Raw genomic sequence first — 22,655 nt, 5'->3', positions numbered from 1 at the left:
AAATACAGCCTATGAGTTAATATTAAATAGGTCAGCAGAAAAAAATGACAATAAAAAACTTCATTTTTTTGTAAATTTTAAGTTTTCGACGGAAATCGTGTTGTAAATTTTTTGAGCTTGTTCGGAAAAAAAAAATTTTATTTCTATACTTATTCATGAAACATTTTCCTCATCAATTTTTCCTAAATCACATAAGTAGACAAATCAACTATTTTTTTTATCCACTGTTGTATACCAGACAAGGTTTAAAATCCACTCCTAAGACTTGCTCCTCTTTCTTTCAGCCTAATTCCTTACGCGGAGACTGCTTGCCCAGTTTCGCTACAAATCATCTGAAATTAAATAAAACATCACTGACGCATTTTATTTATATAGATCCTATTGGATTTTATGCAATGCAAATATTTCACATTATCCTCCACTTGTGATTTTTATTATAGTTTTGTCCTTGATATCAGGTTGTGTTGTTTAAACTCACGTGTTTTGCTGCCAACTTCACTTTTATTTTGACATATTTTATTCGTAAAATATAGTATTAGTTTAAGCGCTTGAACTTGCTCGCGATCGTCATTTTGCTTGTGATTATTACTTCAGATTCGCTTTATTTTTAACTTTAATTGTTGGCCCCAACTTCCAGCCCTGATTAAGATCGTATAAAGTGTTCTGTAATAGGGTTACCGGCCCCCCACCCAAAGTTTCCAGCGCCGCCAATATAAGTCGAGATTCAAAAGTCGAACGTCACTACCATATCGATACATGTTGAAATTGTATGCTGGTGACATCATGTGGATTTGATGTAACATAACAATTCAAGTAACAAAAAACGGTAAAGTTCAACTAAGTTTCGCAAGATGTCTCTTTTTTCTTGTAAGCAATTTACTATGAAAATAAGACATTTTAATTGCGAAACTTCTGAAATAATTTTTTTTTAGCGCAAGTTTTACATAAAGAGTAAAAATCAAAAAAATTTTTGATTCGAAACATAAAATAAATAGTAAAGAAAATTAGAATAATTTTAAACAAACTGATTTTCAAGTTTGTTTAGAAATAGTTCTATCTGTTCTACTAATATTTTATTTACTCCTGGCAGAAAAATTAATTCAGATTAGAAAATATAAATAATAAGCAAGCATGTAGGCAGATACACTATAAAAAATGTTGATGTAATAATGGATCCAAAGGTTTTATACAGCTTAGTGTGAAAAAAAAGTGTAAAATTTCCTCACAGTGAAATAATTGTCGATGTGAAAATGTAAAAATTTAATTTTCTCTCATACAGAGACAATAAATTGAACACATTATTTTGAATAATTATTTCACCGAGTAATTTCCACTACACCAAGTTGAAACTTTTTTTATAGTGTACAAATAAATTATATTTTTTATGTGCACATTCAATAAAGCAGCATTAATTGTAAGCTTAAAGATTAACTGCTGTACACAATTCTAGCATACTATATTAATAAATTATAAAAGCAAATATGGAAGCATTTGAAAAGTGATTATATTTTAAAAATATATTCTATCAAAAAAATGAACCGTACTAACATCAAAACTAGAAAGTTTTGATAGCGTACACGCTTTTGAAAAACTAAAAGCAAGCCCATTACTTTTTAAGAACAAATAACACTTTCAAAATATAAACATGACATCAAAAAAAAAAAAAAGCTAAAAATGTGTCAAAACTTGAAAATATGATAATATACTCACTGCTATCAAACTGAAAGCAAGCATAATAGTTTTAAAAACATGGAAAAATTGTTAATGACTGAAATTCAATCGATAAAAAGCCGTACTTACATCAGAACAGAAAAGTTAGATGACGTACGCTATTAACAAACTTATAGCAAACTTAACAGTATTGAGTCATAAGTTGGACCAAGATTTTGGTAATAATTTCAAAATAAATAGTTGAAATGTTTTACATTACAGCAAAAATATTGATTTCTTCAATAATTATTTTTTTTTGATAACAAAGATATAAAATTACATTTTCCATAGAAAATCGCTCTTATGATTTTTTTTATATGACTAATACTTTCACTGCGATTCTAAATTGAACATTTATACTAAGATTAAAATTTTTGCAAATTATGAAACTTTTAGTTATGAATTTACAGCTTTCCTATTAGTCCTAAAAAAAATCATATAAGAAATTTTTTTTTGAAAATTTAATCATAAATAACTTATTTTAAAATTTTATTTTTCCAACCAATATAAAGTCTCTAAATAAAATTTTTAAAATAATCGCTAGGCTCACATGACAAAAGACTGCAGCTAACTACTGTTTCCAAACTTAATTTTTCAATTGGTAAAAAAATTAAAGTCACATCAAGCAAAATAAGCCTTCCCAGACCATATTCGTCACCAACCAAGTGAAAGTCTCAAAATAAAAATTTTAAAATAATCACCCAGCTTAGATGTCAAAGTACTAAAGCATACTGCTGCTCCCAAATTTAATTTTTTAATTGGTTAAAAAATTTTAATCTCGTCAAGAGAAATTATCACTTCCAGACAATAATCGTTATCGAGCACGTTCAAATCTCAAAAAGATAATTTTAAAATAATTACCCGGAGTACATGTCTAAATACTCTCAATCAACTCTACTATCAATCTTAGTTGTTCACTTTATCATAAAACTTCAAGTCTTTTTACAAGAAATCATCCCGCCCAAACAATATTTATCACCAACCACGTTCAAGTCTCAAAATAAAAATTATAAAATAATCACCCAGCTTAGATGTCAAAGTAGTGAAGCATATTTATGCTTCCAAATTTAATTTTTAATTGGTTAGAAAATTTTTTATCTTTTCAAGAGAATTTACTCCTTTCAGACAATAATCGTTATCGAGCACGTTTAAATTTTAAAATAATCATTTAAAAATAATTACCCGGCGCACATGTCTAAATACTCTCAATCAACTCTACTCTCAATCTTAGTTGCTCACTTTGTCATAAAACTTCAAGTCTTTTTACAAAAAATTATCCTGCCCAAACAATATTTATCACCAACCACGTTCAAGTCTCAAAATAAAAATTATAAAATAATCACCCAGCTTAGATGTCTCAATACTCTCAATCAACTCTACTCTCAATCTTAGTTGCTCACTTTGTCATAAAACTTCAAGTCTTTTTACAAGAAATCATCCCACCCACACAATATTTATCACCAACTACGTTCAAGTCTCATAATAAAAATCATAAAATAATCACCCAGCTTAGATGTCAAAGTACTGAAGCATATTTATGCTTCCAAATTTAATTTTTAATTGGTTAGAGAATTTTTTATCTTTTCAAGAGAATCTATTCCTTTCAGACAATAATCGTTATCAAGCACGTTTAAATTTTAAAATAATCATTTAAAAATAATTACCCGGCGCACATGTCTAAATACTCTAAATAAACTCTACTCTCAATCTTAGTTGCTCACTTTGTCATAAAACTTCAAGTCTTTTTACAACAAATTATTCTGCCCAAACAATATTTATCACCAACTACGTTCAAGTCTCAAAATAAAAATTATAAAATAATCACCCAGCTTAGATGTCTAAATACTCTCAATCAACTCTACTCTCAATCTTAGTTGCTCACTTTGTCATAAAACTTCAAGTCTTTTTACAAGAAATCATCCCACCCAAACAATATTTATCACCAACCACGTTCAAGTTTAAACTTGGAGAATTATTAAAATAACTTTTTTCATAATAATTTTAGTGTTATAATAGTGTAAAAAAGAGTTTTAAGTAATTTAAGTTGAGTGTCGCATATGTATGACACTGAATTTGTTGATACCTGTTATTGTTTATATTATCTACAAAAAGTAATTATAATACGGAAAATATTTTTAAAGATTCGCACTTTTAATTTTTTTAAAATTTAAACTCGGGAAATTTCAAAAATAAAAGAAAAAAAAAATTTTAACGTGGTTTTTTTTCAAATAACTTATAAGCGGATATCTCTTTGAGCTTGAAGAGCTCAAAAAACACAAAAATTATATTTTTCAGCGCTTAGGTATGGAGTTTGCAGGTAATTACAGGCATGACTTTTAGGGTCAGTCGTTTTTCTTATTTTTTTTTTTCGAAGATTATAAATTTTTCGAAGTCTTAGGATTTTGAAAAAATGATTTTTATGATAATGTAAATCTTGAATTTTTTGAAAAATTAAATTTTTTCAACAGTTCGATTTCTTCTTAAATTTTAATTTTTTTTTAAATTTTGAATTTTTTTATATAAACTAAAAAAATTTTAAGTTAAAATTTGAATTCAATACCAATTTTCAGTAAAATTTAATTTCGATTTTTTAGTTTACTAACTAAAATAAGTTTCAACGCCAAATTTTTCTTGTTGATGTAAAAAAAATTAAAATTTCAACGATCGTTAAAATTTCCAATAAAATTAAAATTTTCCAAAAAATAAATTTAAAATTCATAAAAAATAACATTTTTCAAAATAATATAAAACTCAAAAAAAGTTTTAATCCTCAAGAAATTATTATTATCACAATTATTATTATATATGATTAAATTAATAGAAATTTAATTATTATTAATATTAAAAATAATAAAAATGTATTAATAACCCCAGTTGTATGGTCTAGTTCACAATCAATGAATCAAATAGATGTATTGAGCTACCATACAAAGTCAATTCAAAGCGAACAAGTCTTGCTCGCTTTGTCTTCACTTTTTCCGGTACAAAACCGGACTTAGAAGACAAAACCTACATTCACAGTATAAGTGCCATCTTACAGTATAGAAATCAATCAATTTCAATTTTCCATTTACATTTACCACCATCTAGTGGCATGATTAAAAATAACATGACAGATGTTTTTGTTGACATTTCAAATAATTTTAATAATTATTGAATTTTTTTTTTTTAAATGAATTGATTGAGTTTATGTGATTAGAAATTACCAAATGGCATATAAAAATCAATTCATTAGATGTTTCTCTAGAACATAACGGTAATTATTTTTCTGAAAAGTGCTGCAAAAAATTTTATTTTATTTTTTTTTAATATTCAACCATAACCTACTATAAACCGCCGAATTTTAAAATAATTAATAGTATTTTTAATATTTTTTTTAGTAAAAATAGGAAGTTTCATATTCTTCGTAATGATATTCTGAATATTTTTGCCAAGTTTCGTAGCTTTTTATTCACGTGAAGCCCCAATCAACGACTTTGAAAAATACCCTCAAAATCGATAAATGAAGAACACTATATACGCTCTTAAAAAAAGGAATTTGATAGAATTCAAAAGAATTAAAATGTTAATACTTTCAAATTCTGCTGAATACTGCAAATCCTGTTTCAAAAATCACGATTAATCATATTAAATACTTTTTAATACTAAAATAATCGAAAGGAGTAGTAGAATAAAACAGAATTAAACTAGTATTTAAAATTTTTAATTCTGTCAAATACTTATGAATTCTAAAATAATATCTAAATTCGAATATTTTATCAGAATATAAAAGAATTCAACTAGTATTTGAAATTTATTATTCTACTAAATACTATTTAATCCTAAAATGATGCCTTCATTTTATTATCTTTTTAGAATATGAAAGAATTCAACTAGCATATGAAATTTATAATTCTACTAAATACTTTTTAATCCTAAAATAATGTATTAATTTGATTGTTTTTTTAAAATTTAAAAGGATTCAACTAGTATTTAAAATTTCTGTTTCTATTGAATACTTTTTAATCCTGAAATAATGTATTCATTTGATTATCTTTTTAGGATATAAAAGAATTCAACCAGTATTTAAAATTTCTGGTTCTACTAAATACTTTTTAATCCTGAAATAATGACTTCATTTTATTATCTTTTTAAGATATAAAAGAATTGACCAGTATTTAAAATTTCTGATTCCATTGAATGCTTTTTAATCCTGAAATAATGTCTTCATTTTATTATCTTTTTAGGATATGAAAGAATTCAACCAGTATTTAAAATTTCTGATTCTACTAAATACTTTTTAATCCTGAAATAATGACTTGATTTTATTATCTTTTTAAGATATGAAATAATTTAACCAGTATTTGAAATTTCGATTTCTACTGAATACTTTTTAACTTCCCGCTAAGAAAATTAGAAATTTCCAGAAGTTGGAAAGTTATTGGTTTTACCCCGTATTTCAAAAATCGAGTTTTTAGAGGATATTAACGTTTTGATGTCCTAGGAAGCTTCCTCGAATGTTTCCGCGACAATGTATGTATGTCTGTCTGTGTGTGTATGTGTGTATGTGTGTGTGTGGCCTCTCATATATTCTGAGCAGCTTGACCGATTTCATCGCGGTTGGCACCATTCGAAAGGGCTTGGCCAAACTTAGATTTTGAATATAGTTTGGGCAGATTTAAACTGGTGGATTTTGAAAAATCTCAAAAAAACTACAAAAAAAAATTTTTTTAAATGTGGTTTTTTTAGAATAATTTCTAAACGGCTTTACCGATCGATTCCAAAATCTAATCAGCTTTTAACATAAAAAAACCAAGTTGATCGCCGCTAGCTCAGTCAAAATCAGTTGATTCGTTCGTGAGTTATCGTTGTCAAAAGAAAGCCAAAAAAAATTTTTTTTTTGGAAATTATAAGAGAATCCAACTGCACAGAAAGAAATAACATTTTGACTCAACATAGTCCATCGACTAAGGAGGGAAGCCCGTGTACATTTTATGTCCATGGAAAAACCCAACGAATTCTTATGTATTTTAGGTCAAGAATTACGAATATCGTATTCAATTTGTTGACAAATGATGCAAACAATTGTTAATATCAATTTAATTGTTTAAATCGTGATAACTCGAGAACCGTAAGTTTGAGGGGGAAGTTTATTTGAAAAAAAAAAACTAAAATGAAAAACCAACATAGATGTAATTATCAATTTTTTTATTAAATAAATATTTTCGGAGATATCACGAAAAACACCAAATGGCGATCGGACCTTTCTGTCACGCGCATGCATCCCGCGGACACTATCGAGAAACGACAAGCAACAAAAAAAACAGACGAAAAAAAATTAGATGCTCGGTGTCCAGCAAAAAATAAAAGATAAACGCGATGTGTACCTTAAATATACACATTCTAGAGTGTCAAAAAATCAATAAGACTTTAACCCACCCCATGGACACGAAGAAGGAGCCCCATAACTGATTATTTTCAGCTAATTTTACATTATTTTCAAGTTTAAAAATTTATTTCTCAGTGTCCACTAGAGATTAAGAGAAAAAAACTCATGAAAATCATAGAATAGACTCCACAGAAGATTTCCAGGTCCATAATTGATCGATCAACCCCATGGACACCGAGTAACAGCCCTATAAAAAGCGTTTTTTAAGTAAATTGGCAGAAAATTGACGATTAAAAATTTATTCCTCCGTGTCCAAGGGGTTGATCGATCGATTCTTGGTCTCGAAATCTTCTATAAAGTCAACTCTATGATTTTCATGAGTTTTTTTTCTTAATCTCCCGTGGACACCGAGGAATAAATTGTTAATAGTCAATTTTCTATCAATTTACTTAAAAAATGCCTTTTATGGGGCTGGACTTGATGTCCATGGGGTTAATCGATCGATTTTGGGTCTGAAAATCTTCTGTAGGGTGTACTCTATGATTCCCATAAGTTTTTTTTTAAATCTCCCGTGGACACCGAGGAATAAATTTTTAACAGTCAATTTTCTGTCAATTTACTCAAAAATCGCCTTTTATGGGGCTGTTACTCGGTGTCCATGGGGTTGATCGATCAATTATGGGTCTGGAAATCTTCTGTAGGGTATACTCTATGATTTCTATGAGTTTTCTTCCTTATTATTGTATTTACAATGGAAAATGGAAAATTTAATAGTGATAAAAAACCATGATCATTTAGAAGTTGGAATAAATTATTTCCTATGCATACTACCCACAAAGAAGTCTGAATTTTTCCCGATTTTTGACCTGCAGTATCTCAGTGAAAAATGATTGTTTTGCAAATCTAAAAAGATACATTTTAAAGCTGTAAAACTTCATGATTATAGTTTATAGATTTTCTGACAAAAAATTTTAGCTAAAAATGGCATGAAGGAGAACTTTTTCAAAATTTTTAATTTCTTTTTTTTCGTCTCAGAGAGAAAATGTCTTCTAATTTTCTGTGCAATTATTGGTAGCTGAAATATTAATATTAAAGAGACTGATAGGCTTTTGCAAAAGTATTGCTTTCATGAAAGTAATATAATTTTCTTTAATTATGTTTTATGAATTTTCATGAATTTAGGAAAAATTTATCAACTTTAAGTGGCATTTTGCGTTTTATTGGACAATCTAAACATTTTTGTTTTCAACTTTCTGAATTTATGACGTTAATATGACATCGTTATGACGTTCTTATGACTAATGAAAGATTAATTTATGGAAATTCTGAAAATTTATCAAATTTAGAAAAAATTTATCAATTTCCATGCAATCTCATCACAAATCTTAATGAAACTTGAGAAAAACGTATAAACTTAATCCTTTCCAACTCTTAAATTTATATAGATTTAAATAAGCGTTTTAATATCAATCGTGGTGCAGACAAGTGAGCAGCATTGAAGACTCCGGATTCAATGGACCCGAGTTCAAGCCCAGCACACGCCAGGATTTTTCAACTCCAAATTTTTTTCCTCAGCATGTAATCAGTCTCGAAATTATTATTCGAACCCAAAACCGCATAATTAAATGTTACTTTTTTTTCAAAAAATGTTCTTCCGCGTAATTAATTTTGCCATCAGTTACATCACTTACATCATAGGTACGTCATACATATTACGTATGAATCTTACGTCAGGAAGTGGGAAACTATGAGTTATATATGACTTACATCTTACGTAAATCATGACGTAGCATGACGTCATTCTGACGTCAGTTTGACATAATTGTGTTCACTGGGAATTACTGAATAGTATTTAAAATTTTGAGTAGCCTTATATCATTATGAATCATATTCTTAGAATTTAAAAGTATTCAGTAGTATTCAAGGTTTTTAATCATCTTAAATCTTAATTAATTTTATTTTGAGGATTTACAAGCATTTGACAGTATTTAACAGTTTAAATCCTTTCAAATCCTGTTAAATCATATTTTTAGAATTAAATAGTATTTAACAGAATTAAAAAATTTGAATCATGTTGAATCCTTTTGAATCATATTTTCAGGATTGGATAGCATTCATGAGGATATAAATTTTTTTAATTCTATCAAATTCTTTTTTTTAATCAGGGAGGCCCTGATAATTACAAATAAATTTTTTAATTACTACTTACTCTCTAATGTTCTTAAAATAATGAATTTCTTATTAGTAAACAATAAATTTTTCATAACTATTAAACTAGTTAACACACTGCACACTATATTAGATATTTTTTGCATGAGCAAATAAAAAAAATAAGAAAGATGTTGCAAATATCTTTTTAAAATTAAATGTTATAAATCACATTATTCACATTTTTACTGACATTATATTATTTGCACCAATTATTATTAAGTGATTAATTTAATAAGTTAACATTTAATAATATTATAAATTATTATTAAATTAACATTTAATAATATTAATTTAATAAGTTAACATAAGGATAAAAGATGGATAAACAAAGAATTAGTTAATAAAATGAAGCAGAGAGATAAACTATTCTATCTAGCTAAAAGTACTGGAAAAAAGATTGATATTGATAATTATAAGAAACTAAGAAACAGTATAGTTAGTGAGTTAAGACAATGTAAAAGGATATTTAATGATAAGAATATTGATGAAAATAAGACTAATGGTAAAAAATTATGGGTGGAATTAAGAAAATTAATAGGCGAAAAAAAATCAAAAGCAAGCATTGACAGTAATATATTTGATGAAAAGGTAGTCACTGATAGTCAGGTGATTGCAAATAAATTTAATCAGTACTTCATTAATAGTATTCGAAAAATTATTGAAGATATCAGTATAATAAGAGTCGATACATATGATATTAATGTAGATTGTAATAAACATGAAAGATGGAATGATTTTGATAAGGTATCGATAGTCAAACTTGATAAGATTATAAATAGTTTAGATGATAGAAAAGGAAATAGTTATGATATAAATGCTATAGTCTTGAAATGTATTTGGAAGTACAACAAAAATGTAATAGTCAATATTATAGAGAAATCATTGGAGTTAGGATTGGTGCCGCAATGTTGGAAAATATCGACAATAATCCCCATCCAAAAAATAAAACATAGTATTAAGGCGGTTGATTTCAGACCAATAAATACATTACCTGTTATTGAACAAGTACTAGAAAGTATTGTGAAGGATCAATTAGATAAATATATAGAAACAAATGGCATACTTAATTTAGAACAGTCAGGGTTTAGGAAAAAGCACTCATGCGAAACAGCTATACAATGTTGTCTAATAGATTGGAGAGATTATATAGATAAAGGAATGTATGTAGGTGTAGTATGTGTAGATTTTGCGAGAGCATTCGAAACTATTGATAGGAAAAAGTTACTTGAAATATTAAATGAACTAGGAGTGTCTGGAACAGTTTTAAAATGGTTTGGGTCATATTTAAGTCATAGAAAGCAAATTGTTAATTTTAATGGTTCGATATCAGATGAAGTAGTAGTGGAACATGGGGTACCACAAGGATCCAAACTAGGACCTTTATTATTTATCATCTACATAAATAAGGTAGTGAATATTATGAGAGATCAAGGTATACACTGCAAATTGTTTGCAGATGATATGTTGATTTATTCGGCAAGTAAAAACGTAGAAGAAATTGAAAGTAAAATAAATAACTGTATGATTACGCTGACAAGTTGGTTAAAAGCACATCAATTAAAGATAAATACTAATAAAACTGTTTCTATGGTATTGTGTGATAGAAGAAAAAAATATGTAAAAGATAGTTTTAGGATTAAATTAAATAATGTAAACATAATGGAGGTAACCGAAACTAAATATCTGGGTATTATTATCGATAAGAATCTTACATTTAATGGGCATCTATGTAGTATAACCAAAAAAATAGCAAAAAAATTGAACATAATGTACAGACTAGATAATTCTATAAGTTCTTACGCGAAAAATACTATATATAAAGCTATTATAAGTCCACATTTAGATTATTGTGCAAGTCTATTAATAGACTTTAATAAAAAGCAACTAGATACATTGCAAAAAGTACAAAATAGAGCTATGAGGCTGGTCTTAGGCGTAAATAAATACACTAATATTGTAACGATGTTAGAGGCATTAGGATGGATGACTATAAGACAGCTAATGGTTTATAAATGTTGTATTTTGATACATAAAATGATTCTGGGAGAAGCTCCTCCTTACCTGGTGGAAAAAATAACAATGATAAGCGATAAGCATTCATATAACACGAGACAAACATCATTAATAGACATAAGACACACTAGGACACAGTCTGCACAAAATAGCTTAATGTATAGTGGTTTTAATTTGTATAATAGGTTGCCAGTTAGCATTAAAAATGAAAAAAGACTAAAAATATTTAAGATAGAATTGAAAACTTATGTTAAATCAAATTTTTAATACTATTATATAAGTTGTTATAATTAAAATATAATGGAAAGTGTAATATGAAATTTGTATTTTGAGTTTGTAAATAGCAGCAATGCTAATAATAAAGATATTATTATTATTATTTATTATTAAAGGATTAAATTTCATTCAACTTTTAACCTTCGATAATTATGAAATAATCATATAAAACAGTATTATACTTGAAAAAATTGTAATTTATAACGCATTTTTATTAGCTCATGTAATGGAGTACACGCCACGTACGGATGCTTGCTTATTTTTTTTTTTTTATTCACGACTATTATCAGGACCCGGAGACTAACCAGAATATTAATATATTTTTCAATAATGCACATATAACCGCCATCTATTATATTCATGTTGCACTATTTGAACAAATCTACTTTATCTGAATATATTGGTTGAATTCACAATGAATTCAAACTATTAAAATGTTCTTAGTCGTAAATAGGGAGCAGCACTTTAATCTATTAACATGTGTGTGAATCCCTTTACATTTTTCCTTTAGTTTCTTGTGATACCAACTTAAATATCTCGTTGGCTAATTTATTTTTGGCAAAGTGTCCCCGTCCCTCCCCTTCACATGTGTCCGTTAGTTCACTATTCACTCTCAAATGTATATTAGCGCCAGTGTTGTATTACAAGAATGTGCGCGGGATATTTGGAGCGTTTCTAATTTAAAACTTCGACTATGTACATCCGCAAATACATTGATGAAACCCGCTAATCAAGTCCAATATTCAGCTGATTATTTTTCAATTAATAGTTGTTGAAACTCACTTGGAAACTTTATAATTACAAAAAGAATTATATTTACAAAAAGAATTTTATTTTTTAGAATGCCCATGATCGTAACAAAAGCATTTAGTTGATGTCTTTTTTTAGTAGATTTCATAAAAATCTAACTATTGTAATTGTCCTCATAACGCAACTTTTGAAAAATTTTGGTGTATTTCGACCTAACTCGATGAGCTGAGTCAGAAAATACATATGGTTCAAAAATTTATATATGTATGTATATATATATATATATATATATATATATATATATATATATATATATATATACGATATAACGCGGGGCTTGTCAGCATGATAACGTCTACAATTCTCTATTGATCTCAATGAAACTCTACATACTTATTCTACAGACGATTATGAAGGTCGAGTTCAAATTTGAGCCAAATTGGTCAATAAGTTTAGAAATTACAGCATTTTTAAATTTTGAAAAATACGAAAATTCCATATTTTTATCGCTTTTTCTTCAAATAACTTTTAAACGCGTCGAGATATTTGAATTCTGTAAAATGCATCTTATTGCTGAAAAAAAAAGCTCCAATTTACATATTTACATGTATTTCTAGGCCAAAAAACATCTATTTTGGGATCTATTTTAATGAAATTTTACTCTTGCAGTCGTTTTTTTTTTCGAATATTATCTATCATCTGTCCATCTATAAAGACTTTAGTTAGTCAGTGATTTCGTCATTACACAGATTTCCACATCACCCATGAGGTACTGTGTAGTAAGATGCGTGTCCTTTTTTTAACGTGGCGGGTCCCCAGTAGGCCTTTACCACGTAGAGAGGAGGGAAGGAAGCAAAAATGTCACTATAAAAATTATAAACGTTTAAAATTAATCATTTTCAATTCTATATCTAACTCATAATTGATTTGTTTAAACTTTTACGAAACCGAGATTTTAATTTTTAGGTGAAAGTAAATCATACCTCCGCTCGCACTTAAGGCATGCAATAGATCAAACAAAAAAACTTTGCCCCACTTCACCCGTCCCTAGTATTCATGTCTTTTTATTTATTTTTTTTAGTAGATTTCATATTTTTTTTTAGTAGATTTCATATTTTTCTTGTAATTATTTATTCAAGTATCTATTTTCTTTTCTTTTTTACACCAGATTTTAATAAATTTTCTTTTTTTCACTTTGTAATTTTTCATTCAACTATTATTATTTAAATTAAAATAATTTGTTAATTGTCATAAAGTTTCAATCTATTAATTAATTATTTACGATGTTCATATTCTAACTTTTTATGATCTTGGTAATTGCACGACATGCAAGTAAGGGGCCGTTCATAAACTAGGTCACGCAAAATATCGGTATTTTGGACCCCCTCCCCCCCCGCCTTCGTCACGCTTTTTCCCATCTTCTTAACATGTATGGTCACACTTGACAACACCCCCCCCCCCCCTCCCCCTAAGTGCGAACGTATTTTATGAACGGCCCCTAATTAATATTTTTAAAAAAAAATCTGTGTTGACTCAATACATAATTAAATATAGTATCTTAAATAATTCGTAAAGTAATCGATAAAGGACAAATAATTATAACAAATCCAATAATAAACGAATTTATTATATAATTTTATTATGATAACCATCTTTGCTGTAAGATATTCATATCATAATCAATCAAACGTAAACCTTTTATTTTACGAATATCTTCAATATACTGAGTAAAATTGATAATTCTATTTTTAAATTGACAAATCTGATAATGAGATTCGTCCATCCAAATTATTGTTAATATTTTATATGTATTTAGAGTTGCAAGATCTATTGTTATAAGATTATCGAGTTTTTGACGAATACCATCAATACTGAATAAGATGATTTTAGTTTGTAAAGCCTGACTCATTGCAAATAAAGTCCCTTCGTTACCCCAAATTTTGTTAGCAGCAACCATTCTTAAAAAATCATCTATACTAGGACTTTCCAATATATCTTTACTTTCATTACTAGTTCTAACTTCTATTTCTCCTGCTGTACATATTTTTTCATAAAAACTTAAATTCATTGTTACTTGATGAATGACAAAAATTTTAATTTCATAAAATCTTTCTTCGTCATTTAAAATAATTTCAGCAAATGTTCGAAATAAACAGTTTCCGTCATCATAAACGTTATCAAGAAAAAAATTATTCAAAATTGTGTCTGGAAATCTTCCTTCAACTATCTTTTTTTTTTGAGGCCAGGTTTTTCTATGACTAAAATTTCTCAAATAAATTTCAAATTTATTTTTTATGTTGTCATAAATTTCTAAAATAACATTCTGGTTGACTTGTATAATATTTATAATTCCACTTAAACATTTACAACAATGTATTTGACCCGCAATTAGTTGTGCTTTTTGTGTAATAGAGTCATCAATACTCTTAGATATATCGTGATTATTAACACCACCATCTATAATTTGAGTAGGAGCAATGGTCAAGTGAGAGATATTAGAATTTTTTTGTTGATTATTTTTTGTTTTGTTTTGTTGTTTACTGTTAGTAGCACTAACATTTGAGTGAATATTATGCGAATCAACTTTTATTTCAACTATACGAACATCTTGCCATGTTTTTTCATCAAATATAGGGGATTCGAATTTTCTATGAGCTGCTACAAAGTGCTAATTAACTTCATTAATTATCGTGAACGGTATTAATGAATATTTGATACTTGGTAAATATTTATGAATGCAACTTTTTTCATGTGTTTCCTTCATTACAGAAATTGCAATTATAATTATATTTAAAGCATCACTCATAGCGTAGATCGAACCTTCATTTCCCCATTTACCTTCACGAGATATCATTCGTAGAAAGTCATCTAATTTTGGACGCATTATTAATAGACCATTCTTGTCTTTAAGAGAAAAAGCACCGTGGTTGATTAATGATTCATATTTATATTTATGACAAATAATAAAATATATAATGAAAAGTTTTATTTCAATATACCTTTCTTGATCATAAAATACCAACTCAGCAAATGTTCGAAATAGACAATTGCCATCCTTAGCTACATCAGTTAATTGAAATTTTTCATTCATAATGCGATTAATTTGAGCACTTTTAAGTGATAAGTTGTTCACTTTTAGGTCAAACTTCATATAATTGCGACCGTTCGAGTGATTAATAAATTTTTCTATCATATTTTTTTCAACTCTTCCATGAATTTCTGAAGATAGTTGATGCATTAAATTTTTATTTTGATCTAACAACCATTCAATTTCTTTTAGTGTTTTACTTTTTTCAATATTAATCAAAGTTAAACAAAAAATTCTTATTACTTCAGTTCTATGATTATTCTTGATGATTTGCTCTTTATTTTTAATATTTCTATTGAAAACTTTTTTTGTACTGGACCGTAAATTTTTTTTATTATTTATTACAAAATTTAATTTGATTGTCTCTAATGATTTATGGACATTAATTCTGTTATCCAGAGAATGAATAAAATTAGAGAAATCAATTTTCAACGGTGTCGTTAACGATGTAATATCATATTCTTTATATTTGTTTATTATTAATGGAATGTAATGCTTCGAATTAGAATCTAAATACAAGTAAAATTCTTCACGATTATCAGCTGGGGCGATTCTTATACTTGACAGTTTAGATTGTGTTATAATATTAATTGGACGTTGAAGAATTGCTGATATCAATACGATATTTCCTGTTTCTGCACATTGTTCACTTAGAATATTTTCGAAAGATATTTTTTGAAAAAGTACATTTGGAATATCTTTCAGAAACTTGTGGTTTATAGTGAAATGAATAGATTCTAAAACTCGTAAACATGGCATCAATTCCTCTCCACCGCTTATCAATATTGATATAGCATAATAAAAAGAATTATGATTTTGATTTTTTCTTATATCCAACGCAAAGAAATTGTTTTGAAGTGATATTGGAATTTTAGAATTATTATCATTATATCTTTTAAAGTTTTTATGAATGAAAATTTTCTCTTTGATAAATTTATGAATTTTAGTGATTATTTTGAAATCGTTTTCTTCAACAACTTTTTTATCAAGTAGTTTCTTTCTTAACCATTTTCCTTCATTAATTACTTCAACTAATGTCAGTTCATGTTCATTCTGCTTTTTATCATTTTCTTCAACATTTAACATCTATTCATTAATAATACATGTAAGTTGTTTATGATATCCAAAAATTGTTTCAGTTATACCACAATTTAATTGAAAATTGGAAAAAATTATGTCGATTGTCGTTAATGAATTTGTTGTAGAATCAGTTCTTTTTAACATTGAATGCAGTTGTCTTGAATTCAACCATTTGAAGAACGAATGTGATGATTCACTATTTAAATTTATATTAAAATCACCCAAAAAAATTATTTTTTTACAATTTTTTTCTGCGATATTGATCATTTCTTCGATGTTCTTTTTTATTGATGAATAATTAGTTGATGGAGATTTATAACCTGTACAAATTGCAATATCATTATACACGCCAGTTATAAGTGAACAAGATTGTAATTTTTCTTCATTATTATAACTATAATGAATTGAAAAGTTTTTGTCTTTTCGACAGTATACTACTAATCCGTAAGCATGTCTTTTACGACTTTTTGATACATTTACACGATGAATAATTTCATAATCTGGTATTGTAATATCATCTTCAATTTTTATCCATGTTTCTGCCGCTATAAAAATACAAGGCTTGTATAACTTCATAAAATTATTAAAATCAAACCAATGTGACTTTTCTCTCAAGCTTTGTATATTTTGATAAATAACTGTTTCTGACTCTAGGTTATTAATAAAATAACATGATAACGACAATCTCTTATTCAATAAGCGCTTTACTTCGATTTGTACTTTATCATATGGATTTTGATGCAAAGGAATTTTCAAATCTCCTATCATAAATAATCCAATTAATTTAGTACACCGACTAAAGGCTACATAAAGTTCATTTTTTTTCATTCCTTTAGCTAAATGTACGACAACAGTATTATATGTTCCACCTTGACTCTTGTAAATTGTAATTGCTACTGCTGGAACTAAAGGAAATTGTTTTCGAATTATTGTCACTATTTTTTTCGTAGGTTGAATATTTTTCACTATTTTGTCTATGGCAGTCCAATTTTCTTGACCATCTTTGTTTATTTCTTTTCTTCTTTTTTTACCAATTATATCATCGGAAAAATCTAACCAAAGTCTAATAATTTCATTCTCATTATTTAGTTCATATCCTTTTAAGATTCCGACTGCACCATTAACAAGCCCATCTTCTACATCAATATTTATAGTCAACATGTATTTAACACCAATACTTAATGAAAGATTATAAGGCAATCCTTTTGCATTTTTGGTTTCTATAGTTTTACAATAATTAATTAAATTTTGTTTCATTACTTCTGAGCACTTTCCCGTAATTTTATCATTTGCCGTAATATTTTTTCTAAGAACATCTTTGATTATAATTTCTTCATTATAATTATCCACTTCGACATTAGTACGAAATAAATGGATTGCATCTTCTGGTATATCATCGTTATTGTGTACTATTCTAGATTCAAAAAGCTCAAAATCATTTTCAGATAATGTACCACCAGCTAAGTTATTGAGAGCTTTAGCAAACTTAAGATCATTCTTTTGCCGCATTATTTCTGTTAATAGATAACTCGTAAATAAATTCCATAAAGGATTACCGATAATATCTCCATAAAGATCCATTGAATGAGCTTGAAAAACATATTTGTCACCAACAGGAGCCAACTGATTAAAATCACCGAAAACAATTACCGATATTCCACCAAACGGTTTCGAAGTTTGAAAAATTTGCTTTAACCGGCTATCAACTTGTTGAATCATCCTTGAACCTACCATACTGATTTCATCAATTATAATTAAACTAAGATCTTTCAATTTTGAATATAGCGTATTTCGAGTACCACTACTTAATGGAGCAAGATCTGTCGAACATTGATTCAATGGGAGTATAAAAGCTGCGTGTAAAGTTGTTCCTTTAATTCCAAATGCTGCTTTTCCTGTTGGCGCACACAATAAAACTTTCGTAGATTCTAAATTATTGGATTCAAAATTAAAAAAACGAAGCATAGTTTGATAAATTGCTTCAATCAGTCGAGATTTTCCAACGCCAGCACCACCTAATACACAATGATATAAGGGTAATAATTTTTTAGTTTTAAAATGATGTAATAAGTGTAATAAAAATTTTCTTTGTTTTTCATTAAGAAAGCAAACTAAATCAATAAAATGTTCCTCAGTAACCAATCGCGGTATTGATACATAATGAATATCTTTATCATCACAATTTCTGTTTTCAGTTCCACTTTCATTCATATCTATGGAAATATCACCTTCACGAGTAGGATCATCAAAAACTTCTAAATTTTTTGGAGTATTTCCATCTGTTTTATCTTCATTATCAAATTCAATCATTTTTTGGGTAGCTTCTTTCAATAGATTTTCTATATTTTTATTGTATACGTATTCCGATCTTCTTTCTTTAATTAAGTTTTGATTTTTTAAAAATAATGAAGAAGTAGATGTAATCAAAATATTTTCATTTCGCCATGGTATAAATAACATTACATTTTCTCTAGTAAAATTTTCGATATCTGTTTGTTCATCATAATTTATAAATCTAAGAACTTTAGATTTTCTTCTTTTTCGTACAAAACCTGAATTATCGATAAGTTTTAAAGATATAGAATTGTCAATACAATGATCATCATCACTTTCATCATCACTATAAATTTTATTTTTTCTATGATATTCTTTTGTAGAATAATTATACCAAGATACAAATGATGCAAGACATGTATCTTCTAACTCATGTGGACGATGTATATAATGATCTAATGTATCTTTTATATAAATATCTGTTGAATTTAAAGGCAATTTCTTAAGATCTTCTTTAGATTTAACTACTTGAATTCTATTTTCGGGAAGATTAGTATTTACAAATGTAACTTCTCTTGAACACTTTGACAAAGGTAATGCTAAAATATAGTAAACTGCTTCTTGGGACCCAAATTCACTTGCTTTTAAAAATGCATTTGCAATTAATCTTAACTGTTCTTTCATCGTATAATTTCCTCTCTTAACTTCATTTGTCACATCATACATTAGTCGTGAGAGACCTGAGATAGGTTTGTTTAAGTAATTCAATACATAACTTGCACATGAGTACATATCTAATATAAACTGAATATCCATATTTGCGGAATGTAGTTTCAATAATTCTTGATTATAAGAATTAATCATACATTCATCTGGATTTCTGCGTAACATAACTGTCGGGCGATACAAACCACTTCGGATAATTTCTATATATGAATCATAAGTTATTCGAAATTTCTTTAACATTTGTTCTATTGAAATAATACTTTCTTTTTTAAAATTTTCTTCTAAAAATTTTTGTATATCTTCACGGACTTTTCGTAATTCATTTTTTCGTTCTTTCTCCATAGTAGAAAAAGGTTTCAAAATACATGTTTTAATCATTGGAAAAAATGGAATATCAAAGCGACACTTTATTTTCTTTAATCCCTTTTTACAAGTAAATGTATGTCTATGAGTTTGTAACTTGATAAGTTCTCTTGAAAGAAGTTTATTAGAACATGTAATAAATTTATCAATAAATCGAATGACACCTAGATTATTTTCGTCTTCATCATCATAATTTGGAGCATTTTCAAGCCATAATAAACAGTGAATATGAGGAGAACCTCTTTGCTGGAATTCAATTCTGTAATAAAAATCTATTATATTATGCTCACGAAAAATACTGTTATTTTCTTTCATTACTTTAAATAATTCTCTTATTCGGTAATCAAAATATCTAGCAATTGTTACAGGATCACCACTAATCAATCTAGCTTTTTCTTTATAATCCATTTTTTCTGCTTGTTCTAACGTAATTTCTTCTTCATCAACAACTTTTTTCAATATTACGATTAACTCAGGCCATTTTGTTTCTGCTGCTGATAAAGTAAAAAATAGATTTGGCGGCCCAATTTGTCTAAATAATGCAAATACGTTCTTCTTTTTCTCTTCCCAAAACGATGGTGACCCTCGATCATGAGATAAAAATTTGAATCCACTATCATTTAATTCCATATATTTGATATTATTATCATCAAGCATATCTACTACTTTCATTAATTTAGATTTAATTTTATTTTTTCGTAAACAAAAATTTATACTCGATGCAATTTTTGATGTTCTAAGTTTTAATGCTGAGAAAAATAATTTGATAATCGTAGCACATCGTCGATCTGATCTCATTATTTCTGATTTAATCCAATTTTGATACGTTATATGTTCAGGTTTCTTAATCAGCTTACCCCCATAAATTTTGATAAAACTTAATGCTTCAGCATATTCATCAAATAATGAAACCGGTAATTGACCTTCTCCAGGAGCAAAAACAATAGCTTGCGTTAATAAAAGAGTTGATTCATCTTCGACATTTACCGGTTCTTCATCTTCAGAATTTTCATCTGATAAATTATCGTCAATTTCATCAACATTATTTACATTTTCTGAAGGATATTTGTTATCATTATTATTATCAGTGCTATTTTTCTTTCTTTGAAAATCTAATTTGATTTTACAACGTTTATAAACTTCAGAATTTTGTAATACTAGTGCAGCTTTCTTTATCACTTGAGGCCGAACATTTTCAAACATAACATTAGATTTAAAAGATTTTTTTCTTCTAAAACAAATTGGAATAATCATCGCTTCAGATTGAACTCTTGGAAGAATACTGACGGAAGTTTCAACATTCGTTGGTACATTAACTGCTCGACCTTTAACAAAATATTGACCATCATTGATAATTGCTCGAATCATCATAAATGGAATACGAGGACAAATAAAACGTTCTTCAAGCTCAGTCAAGTTCAAAATTTCATCAGGCACTTTTGGAAATTGTAATTCTTTATAATATAAAGACAAAGTTGGAATTTTATTATTTTTTATCGCCCTTTCACAACTTGAACATAAAAATCCGATAGTCGATTTATCTATCATTTTACATATTAAATTTATTTTTGATAAATTACAGTTTTTAAAATCACTTATTTTGAAAAACTTAAGTGATGATTTAAACCATAAACGACAACATGATGAACATTCATAAGTTGGACCTTCTAATTTTAATAAATTAAATTTATTAAACAAGACATTGCGTTTTAAATCTTCAACTTTAGCTTTTTTCGATGCTCTGGACCTCGAAACTCGCTGAATGTGAATTTTTCTCAGTTTCTCATTCTGTAATCTTTTTTTTTGATTAATAATTAATTTTTTATTATGAATTTCTCTTTTACTAGTGATGCGTAATCGTTTACTCTGACAATCTTGATTTTTTTCGTTATGTTGATTTTTTTTATCCTTGTCCATTAATCTTTTGGTTTGACACTTTTTGTTATGTTCGTTATGTACTATTTTATTTATTGGATCTTGTAATCTTTCACTTTGATTTACTTTCAATTGTTTTTGATGTTTTTCCCTATTGATTGGATCTTTTAATCTTTTGATTTGATTTACTTTTAATTGTTCTTGATGATTTTTCCTATTTATTGGATCTAACAATCTTTTACTTTGATTCACTTTTAATTGTTCGTGATGATTTTTTCTATGTATTGGATCTTGTAATCTTTTTTGTTGAGACAGTCTTAAACTTCTTAAATGATTTTCATAATTATTGACTTCAGTCAATCTTTCCCTTTGATAAGTTTTATTTTTTTCTTTATATTCTGGCAAGCTTCTATATATTTGCATTCTTTCTTTGTGCAAAGTTAAATTATCATCTTTCAACAAATATCTTTGTTGTCTTGTTCGATCTAATAAATGATTTTTTTCTTTATTTACATTACCAGTATTATCGTTTGTATTATTAATGACATTGTTATTCTCAGAAACATCTCTTTTAATTCGTTTATAACTTGTGTTTTCTTCCTGTCGTTGAGTAGCACTTTTCCGTTTCAATTTTGGCATTTTCTTCAAAATTTTTTTTATGTACGATTAATACTTCTTTATTTTATCTTATCAATTTAAGAATAAGCTGATAATGTAATGTAAGGTTGTTTACGTTAAATCATATATGAGAACCTGATCTTACCAAAAAAGAAATTGTTAAAAATGAAATTCTTTTTAATTGAAATATAATAAAAATATTAAAGTATATTGATATTTAATATTTAAAATACTAATTAAGAAAATAAATTTATATTGTTTGAAATAAATTGACAATACCTCCAACCAACTGTAAGAATACCT

At 27.3% G+C, this 22,655-nt stretch overlaps 1 protein-coding gene across 1 annotated transcript; it reads right to left on the bottom strand.

Annotated features, from left to right (window-relative positions):
* Positions 1–18,481: 18,481 nt before the first annotated feature.
* LOC123261377 lies at positions 18,482–22,373 on the bottom strand. The gene is made up of 3 exons (XM_044722971.1): positions 21,487–22,373; positions 18,609–21,369; positions 18,482–18,511 (listed from the first exon to the last, which is right to left on the bottom strand). The coding sequence occupies exons 1-3, from the start codon at positions 22,371–22,373 to the stop codon at positions 18,482–18,484; spliced, it is 3,678 nt and encodes a 1,225-aa protein (XP_044578906.1).
* Between the last annotated feature and the right edge of the window lie 282 nt (positions 22,374–22,655).

This window comes from Cotesia glomerata, linkage group LG3 (assembly GCF_020080835.1).
Source record: "Cotesia glomerata isolate CgM1 linkage group LG3, MPM_Cglom_v2.3, whole genome shotgun sequence".
NCBI lineage: Eukaryota > Metazoa > Arthropoda > Insecta > Hymenoptera > Braconidae > Cotesia > Cotesia glomerata.
The sequence above is the reverse complement of the archived record's forward strand: the minus strand, read 5'-3'. Positions and strand labels throughout refer to the sequence as shown.

Bases quoted from the DNA above. Each gene is read 5' to 3' on its own strand.
- LOC123261377 (XM_044722971.1), bottom strand. From the start codon at position 22,373: ATGCCAAAATTGAAACGGAAAAGTGCTACTCAACGACAGGAAGAAAAC. The intron at 21,370-21,486 runs GTTTAAATCATC...TTTATGTTCAAG, and splicing joins TCATCATGTTGTCGTTTATG to TTGTGAAAGGGCGATAAAAA. The intron at 18,512-18,608 runs GTTTGCTTTCTT...ATTGTGTATTAG, and splicing joins AGGAACATTTTATTGATTTA to GTGGTGCTGGCGTTGGAAAA.